General features: G+C 38.7%; 1 protein-coding gene across 1 annotated transcript in view; it reads left to right on the forward strand.

The window, feature by feature from the left end:
* Positions 1-9,134: 9,134 nt before the first annotated feature.
* The window catches only part of tnmd (tenomodulin), a 97,610-nt gene continuing 84,660 nt past the window's right edge, over positions 9,135-22,084 (forward strand). Inside the window, exons 1-2 of the mRNA XM_054792778.1 lie at positions 9,135-9,222; positions 18,244-18,378. Coding sequence (XP_054648753.1) covers positions 9,175-9,222; positions 18,244-18,378 — 183 coding nt within the window. The 5' untranslated portion in view covers positions 9,135-9,174. The remainder of the gene's footprint in view (positions 9,223-18,243; positions 18,379-22,084) is intronic.

A 22,084-nucleotide genomic window follows, 5' to 3' on the forward strand; every position in this document is an offset into this window, starting at 1 on the left:
CTTGTTTATAGCGGTTTCAGACCCAACCATGATAAGTAAGATTCCTTATTTAGATACAGAATATTTAAAATAAATATCTAAATAAGTTTTTTTTACATTTTTAGTGCACTCTAGACATGAAATGGCACCCCTATATTCACCTTTTCACTCCTATTACCCAATATAGTGCACATAGTAACAGAAAATAAGCCACTTAAGACATAAATAAGACTCACACTTGTTATGTGCGTTGCTGTAAATGAGTTCTGGTGCTAGGGGAGATGAGTGGGGGTTCACAGGAAGTGACATTGGGGGTTCAGAGTTGAGTTTGCCGTGGGTTATGGCTGCAACAGTAGCTCCTTTCAGGCATTATTGTCAGATCTGTGTTGGTTGCTCTGCTGCCGCCTGTCTGTTATGTGTTGCAGTACACTGCCGTTGTTCCAACAGTGGTCTTTCTGTTTACTGCAACTGATACATTTTCCTGCCTGGGTTTTTCCAGCAGCGACTTCTGTTTAGCTTTTTGGGTATTTTTCCCTGCTTGGCCTTTTGCTTGCAGTGTTTTTTGTTATTAATTTTTGGGGGCTTCGCCCCGTCCTTATGTTTTGTTTTTATCACTATTTTTGTATTTGTATTTTTTCTTACTGAGGACTCTTTGTGTATTAAATAACTTCTCGTTTGCCACTACGTGTCATTCTCTGCTCTGGGATCCAAACCAGGCTACAGCCGTCTCGTAACAATTATTGTGCCTGTTGTGAGATAATTCAAACATGCAATAAAAGCCTTTTGTTCCAGCGATCAAGTCTGGTGCTTGTGTGTCTCACCGAACATTACAGTAACATTACTGACACTGAGTGACCAGTGTAGAACACTACATATCATCACAGCGTCTTTAAATGCCTCTTCGGAAATGACTTATATTTTATTTTAGTTAATTTAGCCATTTAATGCTTGAAAATGCTTATTTAGGCAAAACATCCGTAATATTTGCTTATTAAATATGCATATTTTTTACTGTAATAATAGGTCGTATTCAACCACAAAACAGCATGATTTATTAATTAATAATAATATATTATAATAAAAAATTGACTTGACTTGACGGCTGCATTACCTTTGGCATAATCATTTTCATTTCTTGTATCTGTAATGTTTGATAGCAAATGCTAACTGGACGTAATACATGAACTGTATGCATGATTAACGCTACGTAGCCATTTTGAACGACACACTATTCAGGTTATGCAGACAACTATTGAGGAGTTGTGTGTGATTAACTTTATTGCCATATTGACTTGAATTATGAATTACTGATTATCAACTATTTTGATAACCTGTAAACTGTGAATGTGAAATACTTGTATTTAGTATAGTAGTTTCAAAGTTTACTGGTTAGATTTTATATATACAGTCAAACTTGTCTATAGCGGCCACTAGAGGGAGTCTGCAAAAGTGGCCGCTATAGACAGGTGGCCTCTATAGACAGGTTGGCGTCCAGTTTGAATGTTGACCAGTAGAGGAAAAAAAAAAAAAGAAAAAAAGGGGGAAAAAATAATAATGTTGATCAGTAGAGGGCACAGCGGACTGCGGATAAAAGTTGTACAGCACTACTAGGCTTGTTATTATCATGGTTCATGGTTTTAATCATGCATATGAGTCAAACAGTAGCACATCACATAGTACAATTCACAATTTTGCATGTCCAAAAAGGAGTAGGAAGAAGCAAAGCTTATTTAATCCTACCCCTCATCAGTTTCACATCAGTTGCAATACATTTATTCACCTCTTGTTCTTCCAAGTGCACTTTGTAGGTCTACATGACAATGTAGTGCAATCATAGCCAAGGTTTTTACTTACTAAAAGGAAGCTAGAGGCTTAATAATAACTGATAGAATATATCCAAGACCCACAGAACAAAGCTGTGCTAGTAATGTCTTACACTTGTTTTTTATATTTTACTTTTTATACGGCAGTGTCATTACAGCTTTAGCTCATCAGGAAGTGACGGGTAGTGACGGTGGGCGTCCCGAGCAGGAGAGCTAGGCTCAGTGCTAGCTGTGAGTTTTGAGAGAGTTGGGAAGTGTATTTATGTTGGCGTGGATGTAAAGTCCTGCAGTGTTCTCCGCTGTTAATAAAGCCATTAAAGTGCATCGGCGACGTGAGTCTCTGCTTCCCCACAACAAGCAGCATTACAGTATTGACCAGTGCACATTGTCTCACACCAGGAAATAAACGGTGTCACTTGTTACAGGCATTGCCTGGACAGCTATGTAGTGGGGCTTGTTTAACCTTTGCCTTGTGGGCAAGCAGGAAGGAGAGACGATGCTGAGAGATGTGTGTTTGCTAAACTGCTCTCTGGTGGCCGCGTTCAAGAAATAAAGTCGGCAGAAGCAACAGGAGAAGTTTAGTTTCTGACAAGTTAACAGACGAACGGAAAAGAAGACGGCTTTTTTTTGTGTCGAATACAGAAGATGAGGACTTTGATGGATTTGTGGATGAGGATTGATGAAAAATAACGTGAGTACATTCTAAAATACTTCAATTAAGTACAACCGAACTCAGATTTGCTCCCGCTGCCGCATGCATGCTAGCATATGTTTTTTTTTTAAATTGTAGCGTCGCTGGGAGCACGTCCTGTTCCCAGCCTAATTTGCGGTAATGTTTTGGTGCAAATGCTCTTAAAGTTACATGTTTGACCAGGAAATAGCAAGCTCAAAAGAAGACGGCTTTTTTATGTGGAACAACTGACAGTTTGTGTGGATCTTGTGAATGATTGTGACTGAGCTAGGACTCAGTAATTAAAGTCTACACACGACGGCTTCATTGATTGAAAAACAAAACTTTTTCGTGCATGAAGCTTCTACTTGAGTCGGTAATTTGGCCGCTATATGCAGTCAGATATTGACCAAGGGAGACAAAATGGGTGGCCGCTGGCCGCGTTGGACAGGTGACTGCTATACACAGGGTCTATAACATGTAAATTTGCTGGGGGGGATTTTTCAGTGGCTGCTATAGGCAGGTGGCCGTTCTATAAAGGTGGCCGCTGGTTTGACTGTATGTTATACGTTTTATAGTAAGAGGTAGATCAATTTGACTTCGTCCCTGATATACATGTACAATGTACACAAATACTCATATTTATAAATATACAAAATCTAGATATTTTCTTTACATTTTAAAGGTAGATGCCTGGCAATGAAAAATCTTGGTGAGGTGATGTTGCTGGTCATCTTTATTGTTGCCCGAGCAACATCACCGAATGAAGATTTGGAAGGACTTGCACAACAGAAAGCAGAGCTGGCGAGCAAACACAAGTGGACAGAAATGAAAAGAATTCGACCCGCAGACCAGCTGATTGCCAAAACTTGGAATGCACTTCCTGTGATATAACACACACTGCAGGGTGTGGGTACTGCCGTGATGACCATGTTTGGCTTCAACACCTACATGAAGCTTAACCTCACCACATATCAACCAGACTACAAAGCCATCAACTACAAAACAAAGCCATGCAGCACCATAAGCCACGTTAAGGGTAAGGGATATTCTATTTATTGATTAGCTTCAGCATAACATTATTAAAAATAATAAATGCAAAGACTCACTACATTCTAAAATGTTTGGTCTTGTCTAAAAATGCAGGCATTTAGTGTTTATTCAGTGTTAAAAAAATATTATATGGCTCTCACGGAAATACATTTTAAAAAATGTGGCTTTCATGGCCACAGCCAAAAAGGTTCCCGACCCCTGCTTTCGAGCTTCCACTTTATAAAATAATGCCACTATTTTGAAGCTAGCATTGAGTATGCCCACAGTGAAGACGAGAAAGGTACAGCATGTGTTGACTTTTTATGTGGCAATGATCTTTCCCTTGAAACCCATCATGAAGCTTGTCGTGTTTTGACAAGTTAAAAGTGGAACCTGTGGAACTTGAGGCCCGAACTGGTTCCTCTGTGAGTGTTTTGCACTTTTGAAGCAGTATTTCATCACCATGTGTCAGAACTTTCCTGCAGCCTGTAGACGAGTCGAAGAGGGTCCCCTTGGAAACGAAAGAGCAAAGTGTAAACTTCCTGCACAGGGGCATGCTTCCTTCCTGCCTCTCTACTTTCAATGGATATATGGAAAGATGACAGACAGTCTAAAATCTTTCTGTGGTAAAGATGGTAAAGGTGAGTGCCAGTCCACCCCGACGATGCTTGGTTCTCTTTAATGAAAGCCTGAGGAGGTGTAGCTGCATGGAGGCACGAAGAAGATGATTAAATCAAAGAGAATTGCTTGTCATATATGACCTGAATGCACCCACAGGAGAGGGTACAGGTGGGAAACACACTGCACATTTTCAGCCCCTCTCAGGTTGTAAGTAAAAAAAAAAAAAATAAAGACATTTGGATGTAATAAAACGGAATAAATGGAAAAAAAATAATAAAATAAATAAATAAATCTCTCATGCAATGTCCTTGTACAGATCTCAAAACAGCGTGGACAGCATCATCGTCTTAATGCTATTTTGTGGTCATTTGACATTATATAAAGGCATAAAGTCTGAATATTGAACAGTTACAATAAAAAAAAGCTACTAACAGTTGAAGCAAATGATGAATGAAGCAAAAAAAATGTTTACCCTTTGCGAGATACTCCGAATCACCTGGCGAGCTAGGAGACCCCTGTGATAGTATGATCATCATAAGGCTGGACACACTATGTGTTTTCGTTCAATAAACAACGGCACACAAATAGTGTTTTGAGGACAACACATTTTGTGATTGGCTTTGGTGATCAGCTTTGAAAGACATTTATTGGCATATTCCGATCACGTGTTTTGTACGGAAATTGGCAGATACTAATCGGTGGCCTATCGATCGGAGCATCCCTAGTTCACACTTGACCAAACGAACCATGCTATCAGAGTAAACGAACCAGAGTTTGTTTGAACTGAACCTCACATCACAAGTGTGACTGCTGCCTTAACGAATGAGGATGAAGTGGTCTTCTCCTTTATGGTTTTTGATGAAATTTTCACAAAAATGTTGCCTTGATTCTTGTACAATGTGTTATCGTACAATATTGCGCACAGTAAACTGTTTTATTTTACCCTTATTTTACCCAACAATAAGTTCCATCTGCTGCGAAAGGGGTAAAGGTGTTAACAAAACAGAGATCACAAAGATTTTAAGAAGTTTCTGTTGGTGTGGATCCCTTTCTGTCTCTCTCACCTCCCCGATGTCTTCGCCAACAAGATTCTTCTATAAAGGTAAAAGTGATGTTAAATCATTTATCCATTTATTTGTGATTTACAATTATTTCACATTGTTTTCTGCATGTACAACTACAAATATTCCCTATAAAATTTATTTTTGGGTGTCTTGAATGGATTCATTGGTTTGGCATTATTTACCATGGGAAAAATTGATTCAGTTTTCGTACGTTTCAGTTTTCGTAACAAATTAGTAACGAAACCCGAGGTACCACTGTGCAGTAATCCCTGCGGTTCTGGACCCAACCGCGAAAAGTGAATTTCCGCAAAGTAGGATTCCTTCTTTATAAATTTTATATTTTTGTAGATATGGCATAGAAAACATGTTTACGATCTTCTAATATATATATTTTTTACAGTATTAGAGCCATCTCCAAATGAAACAACAACCATATAGTCACTTTTACATTCATATTACCCAATATCATCAGAGAAAATAATGCATTTAAGACAGTTTGCCTTGTAGGGGAGAAGAATTGATGGCAGGAAATGACTTCCGGAGTTCAGAGTTGAGTTTTAGCTTGTTGTGGGCTATGGCCGCAACAGTAACCCGTGTTATTATTCTGATTATTACTGTTATGAGGTTATTATAAATGTGCCTGTTGTGAGATAATTTAAACCTGTAATAAGTAAGTCTGGTGCTTCGGTGGTTGTCTCACAGAACAATTACTGACACCTGGTGACCAATGTAGAATACTTGTCTTAATGGCTTACACTGTGTTTGTATTTTAGTTCATTTAGTCATTTTTATGCGAGAAAATACTTCATTTGGGAAAAACATATGTATAATTTGCTTAACTATGCATATTTTCTGACTAATACTAAGCCGTAGTCAACAACAAAACAGCGTTTATTGTAGTGAGGAACAACTGTATATTCCTATCTGAGTGACTGTCTGAGGCTAGACAGGGAAGTTGTTTGGGGGTGGGGGGAATGGAAACAGCTTTTTCCAGATGGTCAGAGCAAGACAAAAGCATATATATGCTTCACAGGAAGGAAGCATCTGCTTAAAGCAGTGTTCTTCTGTTAGTTTTAAACTATGGCTTTGTCAAGAAACGAGCTTCTCTCCTGGTGATGCAGCACAACCTGCTTGGAAAAAGAAACCAATCAAAGCTATAATGAGGAGCACAGATTGAGTATTTATTTTACAATCTATGCACTTCAAATGAAAGCGTTTCTATTCCGTGTGTTACCAGAGGGAATGGAGGTCCTGGGATGCTCAACACAACTGCTGACACAACACAAATCCTGAAAGAGCTGCCACTTGATTTACCAAAGCAAAATGTCACAGTAATTGTGAAGATTTATATCAAGGCTTAGAAAGAGCTGACGAGGTGGTGCTGTTATCAGATGTGACAAGAGCTATATGAGCTCAAATGAGGCCTGCTAAACTGACCACTTCTGCACAAGACAGAGCTGATTTGAACCTTCATTTTTCACCCAACTTTAAAAGCCCTCACGACTTCCAAGACAGTTGGTTTGGATTTACATGGGATCATGTAACATCCTCCAGCCCCTGTAACAAAATACACTCTGCAGTTCAAATTCATTTGTCTAATCTGGTAGCAGGAGTCCTCCTATAAAAGATGCTGCCGATGATATCTACAACAAACGATGATGTTTGAAGATAATGATCACATAAGGATGAAAATAACATAGGATGAAAATAACAGACTGTTGTATGATAGCAGAGAAAGGCTACTGTCGAGACAGCTGAGGCGATAGCAACACATTGCTAATGGTTGTTTGCAAATTCATTAAAGACATCTACCGCCGTCTTATATGTAGGTCAACATATGAGACGACCCTTAATATAAGACAACCACTGTTTTCCTTGACCTGTTATTTTTGCAAACACATGTCATATTATTTTAAGAACATGCCTGTCACTATAAATTTTGCTGGACGATAATTGTCCTATAAATGATTGCCGCTAAACCATATTATTGTCAACATTATTTTGAGACCATTTTTTCATTAATGTAATGATAATATATGGCATAATAATGTCAGTACACTGTATCAAAAGTTATAAACTTATATTTCCCAAGGGTATTTAATAGGGATGTCCGGTATTGGCTTTTTTGCAGATAACCGAAATGCTGATATTGTCCAAATCTCGTTTTCCGATTCAGATATCAACCGATACCGATATGTGTAACATCACATATCTATTTCTGGAGTAAAATTGATGTAAAGTCAATATACTCAAATGGGTACACTTGTTTTGTTGGCTACTCCAGCCATCTCTGAGTAGATAATTAATGTATTACATATTTTATATAAGAATACATTTGTGTTTCTTGTGCCTTGATTTATGTTGTTTTTGGAAAGATTGAATTTATTTTTAGTTAAAGGGGTATCGTTTAAAATAAATGAATTTGCTGATTATTGTTTTGACTGATTTCATGTTCTCATTTTATATTGTTATTTCATTATATACTTATTTATAACTACTATTGCAGTATATTTTCACATGGCAACGGCTTGAAAGCTCATAGTTGTGACTAGGGATAAGATACTCGTCTAAAAACGAGTATCCGTGACAGATAATGCATTTTTGCAGAGTACGAGCATGAAATGAGTACAACTCATCATTATCCGTAATCGTGATGAAGGAAAATCCTCATTGGGTAACTGCTTATGTATTCACTCTTCACGCTCTATGATTGGCCAGTCACACACAGCGACCGCCCCTCCCTAGACAGACTCGCTACAGCCAGAGAGAGGATCCATGTCTATCACTCTTTCCAATCCTTTCACTCTGCTTGCTTGGCTCGACTCCAGCTCACATTCTCTATTCAGTTTGTATGATATTTAAAGTTAGTTGGGAGGCTTGTTTCGTCACGTACGTGGTGCATTTGACAGCAGTTGTCAATGATAACCACCACTTTGCATAACAGAAACAAATATTGTAATTCGAAATAAGCCACATACCAATGGTGTGCATGTTTATACGTGAGCACATTCGAGACATGTTTAAATTCAATGCCATCGATCCCTTGCCAGTTATTAATGAAAACCACCACCGTGCGTAACTGAACCAAAAAACAACTTGAAATAATCCACAAAATGAAAACCCCATGCACATACACTGACATGTTGTATAACTAAAATGAGAAATCCTCCCACCAGTTATTAATAACTGCCACCTTGCATAATATAAATAAACATAACTACTCAACACACAAATCAGAAAACAAATAGTACTCAAGTGTTGGCACACATAAACTAAAGGTAAGCCAAATGCTGCTGATGAGTATAATGATCTTTATTAAAGGCTGACTGCACTCAAAGTAACCAAAGAAAAACACTCTTTTTACTTGTTTACTTGTACATGTTTTTTTTTTTCTTTTTACACCTCTGTTCCAGACAAGGAAAGGTGCAATCAAACCTTTTGTTGTGGCATTTTCAAAGCACAGATCAGATAAATAACTGGGTGCCATCAGCTGACATTATCAAGCTAGCCAAGAGCTGGATCAAGTTTTAGGGTGGAATTATTTGTGAAGGGCTCGCATGTGCTGTTGTTTGGTGACTAAAACTAGTTCAATAATTATTGCATTTAGGAAAAAAAACTATATTGCTAAAGAAAAAGTGGGTTAGATCATTTTATACACTAGAATGTTAGCGTCTTTCTATTTTATTGTGTTGCTGGTGTTAAATAACTGTGTACAGGTGCATATTTTTATTCCATACTCATATTTTCATCCTCCCAGCAGTGTGTTATTTCTTCAATTCAGGCATTCCACCTTTGAAAAGGAGAGCAGGCAAGCAGGAGACATCTGCCTCACTTTTAATGACTATCACAAATGTTGCAGTAATTCCACTCCGACTAAGAAACTTCCCGCCCCTTCAGCGTACTCCCAAATTACAGCAATGGAATGGGGTCATTTTTTTTCACCCAGCTTGGAGAATCGGAACAATTCCTTCTGTAGGCTTGCATCATGGAGGCTCGCAGCCAGTCCAGCAGCCAACAGGTTCTGTGCAAAGATGTGAGTACTTCTTTTTTTTTTAATATACAGTATATATATCATTTTATTATATTAAATTGTATTTGACATTTATCTCATTTTTGCACTCCTAAAAACTAGGTGTTGCTTTCTGGTTCAAGAAAAAGTAGACACCTGTAAAATATTGATCCAACTCCACAAATTACAACGATACAATCTGAATAACTCTAAAAGTAACCTCTATTTGCTTTATATCTACAATATCCTTGTGTCACTCTATTATAATCCATCCTTCTCTTATCCCTTGCTGCACACAATAGAGTAACCTTGGATGCTATATTAATACTTATACATTTGTTTTTTATAAAATTATGTGAATCACAAATGTTCTATGGGGTCATGCAAACAATGTATTTTTGAAACAATAGCTATGTGTTATTTTGAAAGAGGGAACAGAAGTAATTTTCAGTGTTGATTAATTTCATGCATTAGAGCTCAATGAAAGACACAACCTGGACATACTGAATACTCAATGTGATCGCTCCTCTCTCCAGTCAATGATAAACATCACCCAGTGTAACAGAAACAACAAACAATTCAAAATAATGCAGAAAGTCAAACTGGAATAGCGTGCTTCATTATACACACACTTGCACAGGCTCCCAACCTGCATGTGCTGTACCTCTTCGATTACTTCTTAACTATTTATTTCTTAAGTGTTGTGTATATGTACAGTGAGAGGTAATTTAACCGAAGTCAAATTCCTTGTTTATGTAAGCATACTTGGCCAGTAAAGCTGATTGTGATTCTGATTGTACTGTGTACTCAAAGTGATCACTTCTCCGGCCAGTTATGAATAATAACCGCCACCTGGAATAACAGAAACAAACAACTGTAAATAATGCACAGTCAAATCGCTACAGTGTGCTTGATTATACACAAGCACTTGCGCAGACACCCAACTTGGACATATTGTAAACTCAGCGTAATCGTGCCTCCCGCCAGTTATGAATAGTAATAGCCACCTTGTGAAACAGAAACAAACAACTATAAATAATGCACAAAGTCAAATTGCAATACTATGCTTATTATTAAAAAAACACTTGCATGGACACCCGACTTGCACATATTGTATACTCAGTGTACTCGCTCCTCCTGCTAGTTTTGAATGATAACGGCCACTTAACCGCACGTTACACAAGTGTGGCCCCGAGTGGTTAGCATGTTGGCCGCACAGTCAGGAGATCAAGAAGATCTGGGTTAAAATCTCCGTTGGGCATTTCTGTATGGAGTTTGCATGTTCTCCCTGTGAGTGCGTGGGTTTTTTTTCCCGGCTACTCCGGTTTCCTCCCACATTCCAAAATCAGGCATTTTAGGTTTATTGGAGACTGTAAATTGTCTATAGGTATGAATGTGAGCGTGGATGGTTGCTTGTCTACAAGTGCCCTGCGATTGGCTGGCACCCTGCCTCTCGCCCGGAATCAGCTGGGATAGGCTCCAGCATACCTGCGACCCTAGTGAGGATAAGCCGCATGGAAGATGGATGGATGGAATATTATTGTATATTTTGGGCTATTATTGTATATTTTTTAGATACATTGAGTGTTAAGTTGTTGTGTGATGATCTTAGCCTTCTAAGATGACACCGTGAGTCAAACTGTTATATTGAGTAATGACCTCCTGCGATTTCCAATAAATTGACAAGCTCGACATGACTTCCCTTATAGCTCGTGATTGACTCCTGTCAATGAAAGAGCTACCGTTTCCTCACTGACACGCGAGCGGCACGGTATTTAAACGATTACTAGTAGTTCAAAATACCTTGTGTAACAGAAACAAAAAACTTTAAATATTGCACAAAGTCAAACTGCAAAGTCAAACTGTGCTTGATTATACGAGCACGTGCACATACTCAACGTGATCGCTCCTCCTGCCAGTCATGAATGATAACTGCCACCTTGCATAACAGAAACCTCAACAATGCACAAAGTCATATCACAACAGTGTGCTTGATTGAAGTCGTCTTCACTGTTCAAATTTCGAGTGATCACACGATCGCAATTTTTCAAAATAAATGACATCATAAATTATTGTTGTCTTGTGGTTGACTACTAAAAATGCATATTTAACCAATTGTACATATTCTTGGCCTAAATTAAGCATTTTCAAACATAAAATTGTCTAAATACAAATATAAGGCATTCATAAGACGAATTCAACGACGCAATATATATTATTCTACACTGGTCAGTCATGTTACATTGATAAAACAATAGCCACAGCAGGACATATGCCATATTATAAAAATATTGTATTTATAAATAAGGAATCCTACTTCACAGAAATTCACTTATCACAGTCTGGTCTGGAACCAATTAACCACGATAAATGAGGGATTACTGTAAACAAACGCTTGCATGAGCGCCCAACTCAACATGGTCTCTATTCCCGCCAGTTACAAATGATAACTGCCATCTTGTGTAACAGAAAGAAACAACTCAAAATATTGAACAAAGTCACATTGCAATGATTACACTTGTAGAGGTACCCAATGTGGACGTGTCGCACACCCATAGTGATCAATCCTGCCCCTTATTAAGTGTTGTATCATGAAGTGGTGGCACACATAAACTAAAGCTAAGCCAAATGTTGCCTATATAAGTGGTGGGTGTGGAAAGATCATCCCAGCTGTGGATTTGATTTTAAAGTATGGTTCATCTATTCAAATGTATGAACACGAGTGCGTCCCGGTGTGATAACGTGTGCCACCTCTTGCTTGCTGCTTCTGTTGTTTTCCTGGGGAAGCGTTCACTCTCTGCACACTAACAGCAGGAGGCTGCAGGCGGTCTTCTTCTCTATACCTCTGGAGGGATTGTCTGGCTGATTCTCAACTCCAAAAACCTTTAAACAGTAGCTGGCGGGGGGGGACGCGTGCTCTTTCACACCGCTCAGGCGGTCGCCGTTGCTGCCTAGCTGCCTGCCTGCCTGTCTTTGTCTTCACCGGCCCACCTTCCTCTTGCTGAGACGACTCGTGATTGCAAACGGTAGACCGTTAAGTTTCCACTCTGCTTAAGTTGGCAGCGCTTATGCAAGCTGCCACGGGAGAGTCATACGTTCACTCTGCAGACCTGGTGGACACTTTGATGTGCCTCACGTTTTTATGGTCACTGTCACTGACATGTCACATCTTCCCAGAATACATTAATGGCAAATGCATTAATGGGTCTTTACCAAAGTCATGCTGGAGATCAAAAATTCCATTCATAATATAGGTAAATGATCTCTGCCACTGCCTTCAACTGGAAATACCGGACATCCCTTCAACTAAAACAATGCAAATGGCAGTGTATAGGATTATGAAATAGTCATCCCTCATTTATCACGGTTACAGACCCGACCGCGAGAGGCGAATTTCCGGCAAGTAGCATTGAATAGTACTAAAAGGAATATTTTTTAGTTAGTTAGAGTTAGTTAGAGCATACTAACCCTGTTAATGACCTTCTAAAAATGTTTTTTAACATTAGACATGAAATAACACCCCTATAGTTGCCTTTCTACTCATATTACCTAATATAGTAGACATGATAAGCGACAAGACATAATAACTCACACGTTAGCATTGGGAAAGTTCCTTGTTGTTGTAGTATCTCAGAAGTAATGTGGGTCAATCGTATGGCATTCAAGAAAAAATTATTTGAAAAAATCATCCATCCTCATTATGATGTTTGTCACTTGATTGATACACAGGACAGCCAGTCTAACATGAATCCGGCATACATCGTCCACTCCGACACTACTACTAACTTTCTTTACACCACGGAAAATGAAATAATCAATTTCGGGGTTAAACTGTTCCTATTATAAAAACGTAAGTAACTACACTTTTAAGAAACATTTTTACATTCTAATTCTAATACAAGAGTAAAAACTTTTGAGTAATAACTTCCTATTCTCAATAGTAATGTACTTCAATTCAGGGGGGTTTACAGGTTTTAAATCACCTAAAGCATCAAATCTTTCCAACATTCTTGTTATATAACAAATGATGACACTGCTCTTAATGCATAACAGGAGTTCAAACTCTGAAGCTTTGTGTGACCTATTGATATATATATTTCCCCAGAAAATCTGGGTTGTATTCAACATATTCCAATTTTAATTTCAGATAAGCATTTTTTCAAAAATGTGCTCATAAATGCTAACTGTTTTGTGGTTGATTGTGGCCTATTATTATTTAAATAAATATTTAACGTCACGTTGCACGGTGGTCTAGTGGTTTGCACGTTGGCCACACACAGTCACAGTCTGGAGATCGGGAAGACCTGGGTTCAAATCTCCGTTGGGCATTTTCTGTGTGGACTTTGCATGTTCTCCCCGTGCGTGGGTTTTCTCCGGGTACTCCGGTTTCCTCCCACATTCCAAAAACATGCATGTTAGGTTAATTGGCGACACTAAATTGTCCATAGGTATGAATGTGAGTGTGAATGAGTGCGATTGGCTGGCGACCAGTCCAGGGTGTACCCCGCCTGTCGCCTGAAGTCAGCTGGGATAGGCTCCAGCATGCCCCCGCGACCCTGTGAGGGAAAAGTGGAATAGAAAATGGATGGATGGATGGTCACTAGGCGTCAGTAATGTTACATTGATGAGACATTACCTTAATTTACCTTAACAGTGCATGGAGTCAGTCACTGCATATCCGACATGATAGAGTGAAAAAAAGTTCTCCTCCCATTGTGTGTTTTTGGCTTCTTACTTTGTCCTTTTTCCCAACTCTGTTTGAAACACTTAAGTTTAGAACAAATAAACTGGAGCCTAACTAGTTAGCTCGGTAGCTTGCTATATGCTATGAGCAGCGGCCGTCTCTTATGTCTCTGCAGCGATCCCCTAGCCTGCGCATTAGTGTTGCGCAAGGTGGCGTAAACAAAGAATAGTAGGAGTGTGAAGGTAGGCGTGTTATTTCATGCGTATAGGGCTCTAATAATGGTAAGGTGTTCAGGTATATTAAAGGTATTTAAAAGTCATTAACAGATTTTCGAAACTGTACTACGAAAATATTCAGTTTATTAATATTGAAGCCTACTTTGGGAAATTCACTTATAGCAGTCGTGTCTGGAACCAATTAGTAAATAGTAGATAAACGAGGGAGGGCTGTACACAAACAGCAGTGCTGGCTGGAGCTACATTTACAAACAAGTCAAATGCAAGCTCTGCTGAATGAATGCATGAATTTGACTGTAATAAAGTATCAGAATTTTCCCTGGAGAAGTAGGGTGCGTGTACAGATAAAAGGTGAGAACACAAATGTTTTTCAGTTGATAAAAAAATAAATAAATAGGAATAAGAAGTATTTTTTTAAAGTGAACTTTTTTTTGGTTATCCTCATTAAGAGTCAGCTCACCAGCCATGAACCCCATCGGACGTCACTGGTTAAATGGCAAAAAAAAGTCTCATACATCTCATTTTCCAACATTCTTGTCATGGAGGTGTAAAAAGCAGTTATCAAAAACAATTTGAAGGAGAGTCTGCTTACTCCCATGATCTTCTCGACACCTCTTTTTCAGGCTTCTTTTAGAATAAGCGTTGCAAAAAAGCCAAAGAAAAAGCAAAACACATACAGCTGACGCCTCACACAGAGTCTTTGGATGTGTTTTTCAAAGGATTTGAGTCCAGTCTTGAGAAGGCCAACTTTTGAGCTCGATTGTGTGTTTCTGTATTAAAGTAAGTCAGCAGGCTGTCAAACCTACTGCGGCTGAACAGTCACAATAGAAAACCAAAAGTGCAAATGAGAAGCTTTCATTTTTCTCCCCGCAGAAGGTCTGCTGGAACAAAAGCCCGCCTTTATTAATTTGTGCTGTCGGGCTGAGGGAATTGCTGACAGCGGGCAGATTAAAATTAAATTTGAGAAGAAGAAAAAAGAAATTAATAATTGTAACCTTTCTGTGTGGAACATGTTACAATCTGCTCGTCCCCGTGCTCTGTGGCGGTTGGAGGCTGCTGCTGCAGCGGAGTTCAGTCATCAGGAGCTTTAATGGTGGAGAAATCCTGTAGCATGCCAGAGCCAAAAGGTTATTACTTGTTTTAATATACTGAGGGACCAAAGAAGACAAAATTAGATATATCTTTAATGACTGTGTGAAGCTCCAGACATTCGATATTTAGCTTGCGATACGGTGTAAACAAACTTTAAATAACTTTGTTTGATCATCGAGTGCCAAGCTAAAATGAATATAGTCTTTCGCATAGCTTTCAAGCAGGGGTTCTAAACTGGGTATACTTAAAACTTATATTAGAGCAACATTTTTTGTTGCTTTACTGTATCTAATCTAATCTATATCTAATTTACAATTAAAAGGCTTGAGAATTTTATGTTGAAAATAATTTTAAAAATATATTTTTTTTAAATAGCATTTGTGGCGCCCACTATGGGTTGTGCAAGAATGTTTGACATGTTTTTGTTAGCCGCAGATCAGGAGTAGAAAAAGACAAGTACAGACCATATAATCATGGGGGAGTGCTTTTCACATGACCAGTGGAATTGTCCCTCGTTTATCGTGGTTAATTGGTTCCAGACCTGACCGTGGTAAGTGAATTTCCACTTAGTTGGATTCCTTATTTATAAATGTAATATTTTCATAGTTACAGCATAGAAAACCTGTTTATGACTTTCTAAATATGTTTTTTAACATTAGTAGAGCCTTATAGACATGAAATAGCACGCCTATAGTCAGCTTTACACTCCTGTAATTCATTGTTTATAACACATTGCGCAACTCTTATGCAACAGGGACTCAAGAACGCCACTAGCTAGCAAGCTGGTCAGCTAACAAGCGAGCAAGCTAGCGAGCTAACCAGTTCACATCAAATTTCACATCTACTAAACTGAAGAAGCCGAAAACATACCACTTTCACACAGAATGAGGAGAACTTTTTTCACCCTGTCATGTCGGACATGTCATGTCCGACTTCATGACTTCATGCAGTGTTAAGGTAGTGTAATTTAAGCTAATGTCTCAATGCCTTGTGTCATTACTGCCGCCTAGTAAGACAGAATACTACAGTACATAATACTTGTATTTGTATTATGTTTTCACTAATAGGATACCAGGTCTACCACAAAACAGAAATCATTCGTCATAGTCAATCTTCATATTAATTAATTTCTGGAAAAATGCGATATAGCGAGGGAGAAATAATCGAACTGCAATATCACGAGGGACGACTGTAATAGACTTGTAAAAATGCTGAAAAACACTTAAACCTAAATGCTTCCACTTGCAATGTGGGCAATCTCAGCCTTATACCAGGACAAACATAAAATGAGTGTACTGTAATAATTCAATTCAATTCAAAAGAAACTTTCATTCTTAATCTGACACAGTGTAACTATTTTGGTCATTTTTTAAATGTTTGTGTTAATTACAGTAATCCTTAAATTAATTGGTTCCAGATTGAATGGTGATAAGTGTAAGTGAATTTCCGTGAAGTAGGATTTCTTATTTATAAATGGAATATTTTCGTAATTAGAACATGGAAACCTTCTAAATTTAAGTTTTTAACATTATTAGAGCCTTCTAGAAATGAAATAACACCCCTATAGTCACCTTTACACTTGTATGATGCATTACAGGAGACATAATGAGAGAAAATTAGCCATTTAAGACATAAATAAGACTTGTGCTCTTGTGTGTTGTTGTAAATGTGCTCGGGGAGCTGAGTCGGGGGCCGGCCAGGAAGTGAAGTTGGGGGTTCAGAGTTGAGCTTTAGCTTGGCTGAAACAGTATCTCATTTTAGGGATCGTTGTGCCCGTGTGAGATACTGTAATTCAAAACTGCAGTAAAAGTCTGTTGTTCTGGCAATCAAGTCTGGTGCTTGTGTGTCACCAAACATTACAGTAACATAACTGAAACCAAGTGACCAGTGTAGAACACTACATATCACAATGTCTTTGAATGTGTCTTCTGAATGTTTTACATTAGCATTTTAGTTCATTTATGTGCATGGCTCAGATCAAGGGTACCCAAGTGTTACATTTAAAATTTCAAACTCGTGGATAGACCTTGGTAATGTTATCAACACAAACTTCAAACATTGCAAAACACACACCCAACATACCAGAGCTCGAGACATCTTCCATTTCCCATAGCACCCCTCCAAAGTTCACTCTTTCTTAAATGTAAAGTACATAACTCGGTGTCCACTCGGTGTTAGACTTTTGTTCAAATAATCTTATTTTACTCTTTTATATACAAAAAAATCACCTTAGTTGCAGAGTTGAGTAATTATTCCATGAATATATATCATTTTAATCATCATGGGGTTTGTTTTTCCATGGAATTATGTTCTTCAAAATTTTCATTGGCAGGCAGACACCAAGGTTATGTACTTTTCACTAATGATTACACGATAGTTATTTTTTTTTACACTGAGAATATTTGAATAAAACACATTAGAAACCAATTTCAGACATCATTCTTTAATTCTAAGTAGAAATCATGACAAAATTATCAGAGAAAATATTGTTAATTTCACAACAAAAGTAGACATGCTTTACATGTAACATTTCAATGTCCAAATACAGACACTTTTTTACAACATGGCCGTGCTAGCGCAAAATAAAAACATGAACAGGCTTAATTTATGGTTTGGTAAGCTTCCTCACTCTATAAACGTCAGAGTGATAGGGATAGTACACATTGTTAGAAGAACAATTTCAAATACTCCTCAAGTGAAGTTGAAGACGGCAAAGGGTACCCTTGATCTGAGCCATGCACTTATGCATTTTCTATGCTTGAAAACAAAACATTTGCTGATCTATCAATATTATTTAACTAATAATATTCAACAACAAAACAGCATGATTTATTAATTAATATATTTTTGTAAAACCGTGAAGCCGCAAAATTCAAAGTGCGAAATGGCGAGGGATTACCGTGTATTTTCTTACACACTGCTGTGCCTCCTCTGAAGTTCAGCACGTTTCACATTCAAAAGATGCTGCTTGAAAGTGATGCTTTTTCTTTTTGAGCAGTACAAAAGATTAAAGCTAAATCTCACCATTTGCAGGTGGAGGGGTCTAAAGAGAAGAGGGCCAAGCACCACATCTACCAGCGTGTGGCACTAATTATGGCTCTGGTCTTCCTCATTTTGTGTCTCTGCATTTTCAGCTTGGCCTATCTGTGGAGCCCCACCCTGGGAAAAGTAAGACAAAGCATAATAGTTCATTTCATTGTATGGCTTGGCAACCTTTCAGTGTACTTAGCAAACTGTGATTATGGCGTACCGTTACACCCCTACTATTCGGAGATGGAATATGACTTTTAGCATGTAATGTGCTGTATGACTTTGTCACACACAATGTGTGTAGTAACAACAAGATAAATTCAACTTTGCAGTGCATGTGTGACAGCAGCCTCATTGTCCCGACACGTGGTAAATGTTATCGAGATGAAAGTCAGATGAAAAACACCCTGAGTTTCCATTACAGCAAAAATCACACAGGTTGCATCAAAGCAAAACAACATAAGTACTCCTCGGGATGTATTCATGCCGTCTTGTAGAAGGGCGGGAAAAAAAAACATGTTTTTGCCTGTTGTATTTATCTACTTTTTGATCACACTGTCAATGTCTTCTTCTTCTAATGGAACAAGCTGACCACAGTGGCTGCAGCAAGACGCGCACAGACCTCCTGGCAATGTAATTGTCCTGGCAATTTATCTTCAAAAAATCCAATCCAATCACACTTGATGGAGAATATTTTCACTCAGCTGCTTTTCCCAAGGTGACAGAAGAAGAAGGGGAAAAAAAAAGCTATTTACCCAAACTAAAAGGAAAATAAATCAATAATCTGGCATCTAAAAATATGCAACACGATGTCAGCACAGTTGAAAAGGAAATTATTGAAAGTAACTGCGTTTACATTTGTGGTTCTATATTCTGGTCCAGATGCAACATTTTTGTAAGTGCCTAGTGTGCACTTTGGTGTGGTTTGCTTAGCTTTCACACTAGGGGTGGTACTGCCAATTCTGATACCAATCATCCACAAGTCAGATCAGCCGATACGGATCACATGGATTAACTGTCAATTTTTCAATGTAGAGTATTTAAAATAGGGTATCATATGGAGGGAAAAGTTAGGATAATTCCAAGGGCCCCTGACTGCAGGGGCCCCCAAAAATAAGTAGTTATTAAACAACAAAAAGGCGGGGCGAACGTGTATTTTTTTTTTTTCATGTGGCCCAGTATTCTTGGCTGCACCCCTGCTATTGGTTATATGATCTGAAAAAAAGTACCATAAAAAGCATCTTAATTTAGACAAAAACATATATTACATTGTCTGGTGGAGCTCTATCAGGGCTACGTCTGTGAAATTTTTCTTTCTAGGTAAGCACGTTGCAGAGTTCCAAGTGAGAGACCAGTAGGCAGAACCCGGTGTCTTCCACCTCTGAGAAAGGCTGGCCGTCTAGTCCAATGCATTCAGTTATTTTTCCTGTTTTTTGCTTAGCCTTCTGACTTACGGGCGGTTGTTGCCCAGCGACGCACCGTGAGCCTTGAAAACTCACCATAGTCTGACAAGTGCTTACTCTAAATGCCATATTCAATTAACGGTATTTAACAGGCTACCTCCCCGAGATATTTTTTTTTTTGTGATCGACACTGAAAGGCATTGATCCACATGTGGCCATCACCTGATTTCCTACGATATTGATCAGTGGCTGATTGAACCGAGCATCTCTGGTTCACACTGGTATTTTTGTCATGGGACCAAAGGCTGCACAGGAAAGAACATATGCATAAAGTATGAGGAGCTTTTGTGGCATAACTCAAATATTCCAAACCAAACTGGCATCTGCTGAGTTGAATACATAGGTTATTTTTATATTCTCATCGTTTTAGCAAATTAGATTTCACAAAAAGCTTCACCAAAACATACTTTTAAAGGGCACTATTTGCCACACACACAGAGGGAGCGAGCAGAGCAAAGAGACAGCACTTCCAATGCATTTTCTGTTACATATTTGGCATTTCTGCATGCTTTTTGATGTCAATTTAACACTGACCCGTGTCTCAGGTCCGTGTAGCGTTCACATATGAGCTCAAGTGAACCAAAATCACTTACAAGCGGACCATGACCCATTTCTCAAGCAGTCTAGGCCAACTTATTTGGTGCACACCAGGGTTCAGATGATTTGACCAAACGAACTACACTAGCAGAGCAAACACGCCAGAGTTCTTTTTAACTGAATCAAACAAAAAGTGCGAAACCCTAAAGCCCTAAATGATGGTTAAGGATAAGTACATACAGTGGGGAAAATAAGTATTGGATCCCCTGCTGATTTGTGATCATGCACATCATCTATCATTTTTATGGTGGGTTTATTGTAGCAGAGAGACAGAAAGTAAAATAATATCAAGAAAAAAATAACATGAAATAAAGGTTATAAAATCATTTGTATTTGATTGACAGAAATAAGTATTTGATCCCCAAGCTAAACGTTAGTTGGTGGAGAAACCCTTGTTGACAAGCAGAGAGGTCAGTCGTTTCTTGTAGTTGGTCATTATGGTTGCACACATTTTGGATTTTGGTTCACTCTACAGATACTTTCCAAACCCTGAAGGTTTTGAGGCTGTCACTTGGCATCTCGATGTGTCTGCTACTGCAGTCACTTAATCTTAATGTGCTTTGTTTGAGCCACTCCTTTGTTGCTTTTGCTGTACGTTTTGGATCATTGTCTTTCCAGAAGACACGTCCACTACACATCTTCAGTGTGTTTTATTCACATAACCAGTTGAGCTAGGGAGCACTTTTCTAAAAAGACGGGACCAGTGTGTGGGAGTCAGAAGGCTTCCTGCTTGGCAGGAGATCAAATGCTGGTGGAATTTCTTGTGGAAGATCAGACTTTCCCTTATTTTACAATGCAAATGTTGACAGGTATGAATCAAATACAAATTGATCTGTAACCTTTAATGTTATTGTATCTAGTATACCATAGTCTCTGTTACAGTAAACCCATCATAAAAATTCTGGACTACACATTTCCTTGTAAGGGGGTATACAAAATCAGCATGGGTTCAGACATTTATTTCCCCACTGTATATAATATTCTGTAATTGACCGGGCATAATGGTGAATTCCATATATGCCCTTTGCCGTGCTATCATTACTTCCATGACTTTTTTAATATCATAAAGATGCCAAAGTCTCCTCTAAGCTCATATTAAATAAAGTTCATCTTGACTTGCTGTGTGGGCAGTGTTGTCCACGTCCGCTGCTTTCAACATAGATATGAATCACCTTTGAGCAATCTCCTTTGTCCTTGTTAAATTTTTCATGCTGGAGGTAGTGCAGTCATTATTTCCACTTTAATAAGCTGTGATCATTCTCACAAGGCACAAAATGTGTTGATGGCAGAGGTTGCCAAGGCAATGAATAGCAAACCTGAGGATCCAGGGTTTTGCTTTAATGGGGTCTTTGGGGGTTGGGGGGTTCATTCTCTGGCCTCCTCATCAATCGAGCGTCATGAAGCCAATTTAAAGAGGAGAGCCAGGCTGTTCCATCTGATGGACAGGTGCTTCTCACATACAGTGAAAGCACAATTCTCCAGCTTGTCTCCTTAGCAAACCACCGAGGACGCCATTCTGAGATGGATTTACAAACAGGCGGACAGATGGATGGAAGGATAGGTTCTGCTGGATGGATTGGTTCTGCTGTGATAATGTGGCAGTCAGTCAGCACCGCGATTGGTGAGCAAGTGTAAGCTGCCAAAAGGTGGAAAGCAGCTAATGGCTAACATTTGGGTCTGTCCGACTGACTTGAGAGTATTCTCCGACAGCAGAATGTGTTTCAGGAAAATCGTTAGGAACAAAGATAATAAATCAGACAATAGTAACAATTTCCCTGCTTATG

Source organism: Dunckerocampus dactyliophorus, chromosome 11, assembly GCF_027744805.1.
Source record: "Dunckerocampus dactyliophorus isolate RoL2022-P2 chromosome 11, RoL_Ddac_1.1, whole genome shotgun sequence".
In the NCBI taxonomy this organism is placed as follows: domain Eukaryota; kingdom Metazoa; phylum Chordata; class Actinopteri; order Syngnathiformes; family Syngnathidae; genus Dunckerocampus; species Dunckerocampus dactyliophorus.